General features: G+C 43.8%; 1 protein-coding gene across 2 annotated transcripts in view; it reads right to left on the reverse strand.

Annotated features, from left to right (window-relative positions):
* ESYT2 (extended synaptotagmin 2) overlaps positions 1–2,405 on the reverse strand; it is a 74,225-nt gene extending 71,820 nt beyond the window's left edge. The window contains exon 1 of one of the 2 annotated variants that reach the window (XM_005142132.4): positions 1,762–2,405. In XM_005142132.4, coding sequence (XP_005142189.1) covers positions 1,762–2,118 — 357 coding nt within the window. In that variant the 5' untranslated portion in view covers positions 2,119–2,405. The remainder of the gene's footprint in view (positions 1–1,761) is intronic. The other variant, XM_031042846.2, reaches the window with a different exon arrangement.
* Between the last annotated feature and the right edge of the window lie 5,255 nt (positions 2,406–7,660).

A 7,660-nucleotide genomic window follows, 5' to 3' on the forward strand; every position in this document is an offset into this window, starting at 1 on the left:
GATATGCAGGTGTTTGAGCCAGCACTCATTCCTCTCTATGATTTTCTTGCCTCTAACTTCAGTCAAGAGGCCCCTTTCTAAACCTTTCATTATTTGAACAACTTCACATGGGAATTAATTGCTATTCTATCAAATTTAACAAATTGTGACCTAAAATAAAATTTACGTACAGCACTAATCTTGAATATCTACTGCTTAGTTACCAGCAGACAGTTACTATATACAACCCTCCACATCAAACCTAGCTTCAATTAATTAATTTTAAATGCCTCATATAAGAATACTTCCATTATATTGCTGCATGATTGCAGGTTTAAAAAAAAGAAAACACAAAAAAAACAAAACCACAAACCAAACTAATAGAGAGCTAATGTAAGAGGTATTATCCAGATTATTTAAGACTCACATCTCAGCTTCAAGCAGTAAAACCACTTCATCTCTCTATGATACTGTCCTCATTTTTACCATGATCTTCAACAAGAACTTTGATAAAAGATATGAAGAAACAAAGGTTAAAAGAGACACTCATCTCACACCAACACACCATATTCTCTCTAGACATCTGGAACTCCTATAACTTTCTCAGTACAGCTAGAACAGGTCAGATCAGGTACAGCAATCTGAGCACATGAAAATAGTTACTTTGATACTTATCATTGGAACACTGATCAATGCAGTCGATGCAAAGAGTACATACCAGAGATGTGGATGGCTATTATTGAGGAGCAACGAGTATTCAACAAAGAAATCACCCAGAAGGTTTAGCAGAAATACTCAAGACTTCAGGCATAGAAAACAGCAGAGCATCAAGCTCTGCACAGATCACCAGGGCAGAACAGGACATTCATATGAGCACTAGTACTGATGGGTGGCTGGCTGTCAGCTGTCAGCTGTAACTGTTAAACCTCCAGAGTATTCAACTTCGACTAAAAGTAATCACAGTTATTAAGGCTTATTAGAAAACCTGAAACTTTCAAAGGAAGATGCCACTTTCGAAGAAGCCTTTTAAAACCGACCACAGAACAAAGTAAGACCATCACAGCCCCTTTCCTTCGGTTCTCACACCACAACCCCGAAACCTGCCAGAAACACCACCCCGTTTTTATGTCACTCCCTATTAAGTAACGCTTTACTGAAAACCCCACAATCATTAAGATACCGATGTTGTCAGCTCTCATCTCAACTTTTTAAGAGGTCCTGCCCGAGTCGCTACATCTGTGCGCCTTAGAGACCGCGCCACGTCCAAGGCGTGTGCGTGCAGTGGCACCGGAGGGCAAAAAAACCAAACTCTGAGGTAAAGTTTGTTGCTGCGCGGGAACTCCCGGCCACGGCCAATTCAGCGCCGCGGGCTGTCACCACACGGCGGCCGCGCTGCCTCAGCTGCTGGCGGACCACGGGGCCGGGACGGGCGGGCGGCAGGGACAGGCCATCCCGGTGAAAGAGTCCCTCCGTCTGCCCACGTCCGCTAACGCCGCTCCCACCGCTGGAAGCCAAGTCCCCAAAAAGGCTAGCAAACCGGTACGAATAGCCTAAGGCGCGGGAGATGCCATCTCCTCGCCCCCCTCTTTCCCACCAGGCTGGCTCTTGGGGCTCCGGCCTGTACCGAGTCTCTTCCCCTCAGCCCTGGCAGGAGAGGGCCGCCCCGGGGTGGAAAGTCATGCAGGTCCCGGGGAGGTGACAGGCCCCAGCCCGCCCGGCCGTAGCGCTGCCCGCTGGGCGTGGGTGCTGCCTCGGAAGCACCGGAGGGTGTTGGCCACTCACCCAAGCAGGCAGATCCGCGGAGGAGACGCTGAGCCGCACCGCCTCCTCCTCGTCCTCCAGGAAGGCGAGAGCCCGGCCCAGGCGGGAGGTCTTGCCGCCGCGGTGCCTGCGGATCCAGAAGAGCCCGCACAGGGCGATGAGCACCCAGCTGAAGCTCAGCCCCAGGTAGCCCAGCATGTACACGGGGAAGATCAGCACGAAGCTCCTCGCAAACTGCGACACTAAACCCGTCACATCCACACTTAGCAGCGGCGGCGGCGGCTCCGGCACGGAGTCCCCAGCCGCCGCCTTGTCCGCAGCGGTGGGATCCGTGGCGGACCCCTCGCCAGGGGACTCTTTCGCCGCGGCCCCACTCATGCTATCGCAGCGGCGGTTCCTACTCCTCTGCCGCTCCTCCCGCTGCCACTGCTCCTCCTCCTCCTCGGGCGCTGGCTGCGAGCGGGCAGGGGGGCAGGGCGGCGGCGGCGCCTAGCATCCTGCGCCCGTCCCCGCTCACCGACACCAACTGCCGCGCGCTTCCGGGTTCAGGGCGGCCCGGCTCAAGCCGCCACTACCCTCGCCGCAGGGAGGGTGCTGCAGCGAGATGAAGTGGGGGGCTGCGCCACCGCGGGGACGTGCCCCGTTCTCAGCCACCGCCATTGGCGACCCCCGCACCACACGACCGCCCTCACCGCTTTGCCGCCACCCCCAGGCCGGCCCGGGCCGCTGTGATTCTCTCATCTTCCCCTTGCAGGCCTGTCCGGGGAAGCGCGGATTTGCCCCGCACGGCGGGATCTGGGCCAGCAGGCGACCGCCGCCGCCTCTCGCCAAGCTCGCTTCGATAGGCTGGGATCCCCTTCGCCTCGAGCCCAGCTTCACCTGGAGGCAGTCAGCCTAGTCGCCAACAGCAGCCACTGACCGCCACAGGAACGAGGGAGCAACGAGCCACAGAAGGGAGTGCGACTCCGGGGGTCATGGCAAGGAAACCGGCCCTTGCGGCTGGCACGAAGCAGAACCGGCTCGCTGGGGAGCGGGAACATGCTAGGGTGTGCATCCCCAGCGGCAAACCGCACCAACTGCCCCTTCGGTCCTGTAGGCGGGCGAAAGGCTACCTGTTACACCCTTCAGTAACAAGCTTCGAGTTTTGCTTTGTTTCCTGTTAAGGGATATTGTTAAAGGTCCGACTGGTCAATGGCCCAGAGGAACCAGAAGTTTAGTTACAACAGGTGTTTCCTGAAGCTTTGCTCACACATCCTCAGGGAAAGCTGGCTCCTTTGTCACCTTGTTAATGCACAGGAGTACCCAGGATGGCACTCACCGTCTTACACAAACCCTGGTCTGTGGAACAATAAAAGCTGATATTCCATTCCCCTTTCACACAGAAACACCTGGTTCCCACATCGTTCCTCTTACCACTCCTTTATCTTTACAGTACCTTTAATGTAACTATCAGTTTGCTAAGGGGCATCTATTGCTTGTCCTTAGCTGTGTACTCATCAGTTTGCTGGTACAGACTTGCTGATTAAACTCAGTATTTACGAGGATTTTTTTTTTCCTTTTGGCTGTAACTAGCTAACTTTTCACTTCGTGGGAAGAAGAGTCCTTTCTCCTCTCTTCACCTGCCAGTTTTCACAAAATTCTAGACTTTATGAGACAAGTATTTGCAGGCAGGGAGAACGAGAGAATTAATTTAATCAACAGGCTGAAAAGTTCTGAAAGCATATACAAATGGACAAATGGGAAAGCTGCATGAGCTTCAATTATTTATGGAGTGAATGCAACCCCATCTCAATTATCCAGAGAAATGGGAAGTCAGAAAAGCAACGGCACAAAATTTGTTTGTTCGGTGCTGTGCAGCATAATTGGAAAAAAAAATCTGTATCTTGACAACTGAGTGTGCTGTTCTGATTTATAATCTTTCTAAATTCCCTCCCTGCCTTCAATCAGACATGATGGGCCATTCTAAGCAAAAAACAATTTCTGGATGCAGACTGATGTTGCTCTTCTTTGCTCCTTCCTTACCACTGTCTTTGTATTCTCCACCCTGTAGAATTAGGTTAGTCAGGATGAAAATGACAAATGACCACAAGATACAAAAAGAGTAACAAAATCAGTGATTTACAACTAGATGGTAATCCAAGCCTTTCCATGACAATTTCCTTACTTTGGGTCTTTATTTCTAGTGAACCAGAAACACCTACCAGCTGTAAGAGAGGGGACTAACAGGCAGCAAAAGACCCCATAAAAGCTTGTTATCTCAAATTTGGGGTATAAAGTATGACTACATGACCCCTTTAGATGCAAATGATATCAAACTACAGTAAACATGGGTGATATTTTGCATTTATTGTATTCCTCTTCCAATTACTTAGTTTACTTATACAGATTTTGATGTGAACTCCTCACTCCCATGTTTCAGTAACACCTGAATATCTGAAATCTGAGTTTCAGTAATACAAATGGCCATATTCCATGTTGGCTCCCTCCATTATAACCACTACTATTGATATTTTCTCATTTTTCAAGCCCTTTGTTCTCAGTTTTAGACTCCATTGCTTCCCATTACTTCCCTATCTGGTTTCACAAGTATCTAAAGCAGAACACAACTGTACCACGAACCAAAATAGAAAATCAAAACAAGAAAAAAAAAGTGATTAATGTGACATTTGCCAACTAACACTTTACCATATGCTGCATCTCATTCTGCTCTCCTATATGTCTCAGTGTGTATTCTGCAAATGAGCTGAATATAGAATTTGTAGAGTACCCTGTACAGTCAGTATTAATACACTGGAGAAGCATATCAGAATAAAAATCTTGGAGTAGCATTTAGGATGACAAGCACATAATTGTAGGCCTGGCAGCCCAACACTGATCCTGGGTAGAGTAATTCAGTAGCTGATATGGAACTCTGAATAATCACAACTACAGGTGGATGGTACTGTGCCAATCAAGGAGGAAAACAGAAGCAAGTTCTTGTAGCATTAATTTGATAGCATTTATCTGTAACATCAATAGAAAGTTCTGATATAGAGGTAACCACTGACTTCTTAGAGGTTCTACAGGTAACTGACTTGGCCCCACACTGGATTTTGATGAAGGAACTGTGTGGTATGTAATTAGCACACCCATTGTTATAACAGGGACAGAAGAGCCTTGTCAAAATGAAGACATAAACTCTGCTGCTAGAGAATATATAAGGGTCAGATACTCTATTACGAAGTTTTTCATAAAATGTTCTTGCTAAACACAAGTTATCTGTTTATTCTTTTTGGTGCTGATAAATTTTTTAATAATTTGCTTGAGAATCTTGGAATTGTTAATTCACATATTTCCCGATCCTATTGTTTAATACTTGTGATAGCAGTCTTCAGTGCATCAAGAACTCTTGAAGATATTCACAGCACAGAGATTACTCTGGCTTTTCCTTAAGTGTCCTATAGTGAATTGTATGAGCTACAGAGCTGATTAAATTTATCTCATTTAGATAATATTCTTTTCATATCCTGCTTTGTAGTTCTGTAGCCTTCTTAGAATATCAATTAACACCTTTTGCTTGCAGCATTCCTTTATACCCATTCTCAGCCATATGTATTTGTTCCCCTTTTTACTGAATTCCCTTTTTTGCCTTTTTCAAACTCAATAGTATTGTCTTTTGTTTATCTTTACTTTGCATCACATCAGATGCTTTTTTTTCCAATACATACTGGCACTTTTCTTCAGAGTAACTTCCAAAAATACCTTTTTAATACACCTGGAGTTTTGAAGATAAGAAAAATTGACAAAACTGCTTATATGGTGAAAAAGAAAACCTAAGTTTCTCCATGTTCCTTGGATTTCAGATAACAAAACATGTTTTGGAAGCAATTTCAATTGCTGCTTCTTGACCATTTTCAGTAACAGTTAATCTTCCTGAAGAACGAAGTTTGGTATCATACATTATTTCACTCAACAGCATTATTTCAGTCTGATTCTTCTTTTTTTACCCATTGCATAGAAATCTTTACTGAACAGAAATATGAGAATGTTTACTCAGGAGCTGGGTGGGTTTTTTTCCTAAAAATTTGGGAATTATTAATGTAAACATATTTTACATGAAGTTTCATCCTAGTAAATTCTCACTATGGAATAATTAGTGATTACTTCTATGTTTTCTTTTAGCCAGCTGTCTCAACTTGGTCCAGATTATCTGGAGTGTAGTACAAATATTTTCTTTTCTGTCTACTTCAAATTATCCAACATAGAGCACAAAGAAGAATCAGAACACGCTACCATACCTGTTCAGCGTACAGAGCTTCTGTTGTCTGAAACAAAACCATAGAGGTCTGATCCCCAGTATCACCCAATCTAGCTTCAGTTTCACTGAATGCAGAAACTGTATTCTAATAGTAAGATCCTCAAGTATTTATTGTTCCTGAAAAAAATATACTTTCCACTAAAATGTCTTTCTTAGTAAGTTTTTGCAATAGTCTTCTTCAACCCCCCCCCCCCCCCCCCCCCCCCCAAACGGGATTCTTACAAGTTATATTCCAAAACTAAAGGCATAAAGTTTACTTCAGAGATCTGCAGTTTTGCTGTTTCCATTTATGAACCTAGGGGACTGACTAATGTAAGTATTTCAGACACTTTGCAAGAGGTCATTTATGCACCTCCATCCATAGTAATAATTGAGTTTTCTTCTTGACTTCATATGGCCTCAGCAGAAATGGGTTGAAAACCAGAAAAAAATATATAGCTACAAAGCCTATATTCTAACAAGCCTTTTCCTCAATAATAATAAAAAGATTTCAATTTTATATATATATATATATATATGAGTCATAATTTTTAAGCAGAGTGGAGGATTGCCATATGGTTCCTATGAGGGCTGATATTTACAGTAATTTTGTGTGTAATGCTGTGGTGTGCAATTTCATACAGGGGTGAAGAAAAATGCAATATTTCTTTACAGGATTAGAGAAACATCCAAAGACAAAAAATACTTTATTACTACAGAATGTAAAAAGCAAAATTATTTTATATCCCTGCTTTTCAGATAACCATGCCAGTCAGGAAAAAGGTATGTGTACCAAGCCAGACAAGAGAAAAGCACATACAAGCTAAAGTTGTCTTAAAATTCTCAGGCCTACCAAAAACTTTGTTTACAACATATTTCTTTCCAAGAGAAGCGAGGGCATCCTTTTATGCTGTCTAGCAATACAACGAATACATGCCATTTTATTGCCTGCACTGGCAATAGGGAGAAACTGTAGTTTACTTTAATACATGGTGGCAATACTTGCACAAATTTTAGTTCCAGTATTCCAAATGTGTTATTCCAGCTTGTGTTCTAATGCAGCAGTTCAGCTCCACCCCTACTTTAAGGTCTGAAAAATTCTTTCTGAACCCTCTAGTGGTGTCTTCCTACATCTGTAATTTTCCTCTTGCTATAAAGCTGCCTGACCAGTGTACGCTGATAGGAGTAAGAAAAAGCTATCATCAGCAGAACCTGATTGGAGTGGGGGGATGTAAAAAATACGTATGTGTATACTACAGAGTAGATGGTAGGATCAGAACTTGATAAAAAGCTTTTTCTTCAGTCCAGTCTTTGGTGTCACTGCCACATTTGGTAGTTTTAGTTATATGCATTTGTTGTTAAAAACCAAAATTAAATTTAGAGTACTTGAAGGTGTGTTTTTTTCCCTACAGCCTTTTTCCTACAGAAGGACAGCACTTCTGTATCCTTTCCTAAGCAGATGCCTACTTCCTTGTGTTTCTTAAGTTTTGCTAAAGACAGCTAAGTAATTCCTAAAAATATTTATAAATAGTTTAACATCCATAGATGCTTATATTTAGTGGATGTAATTTAGAATCACAGAATGATTTGGGTTGGAAGGGACCTTAAAGATCATCTATTTCCAACTCCCCTACCATAGGCAGG

The sequence above is a fragment of the Melopsittacus undulatus genome, chromosome 1, assembly GCF_012275295.1.
Source record: "Melopsittacus undulatus isolate bMelUnd1 chromosome 1, bMelUnd1.mat.Z, whole genome shotgun sequence".
NCBI lineage: Eukaryota > Metazoa > Chordata > Aves > Psittaciformes > Psittaculidae > Melopsittacus > Melopsittacus undulatus.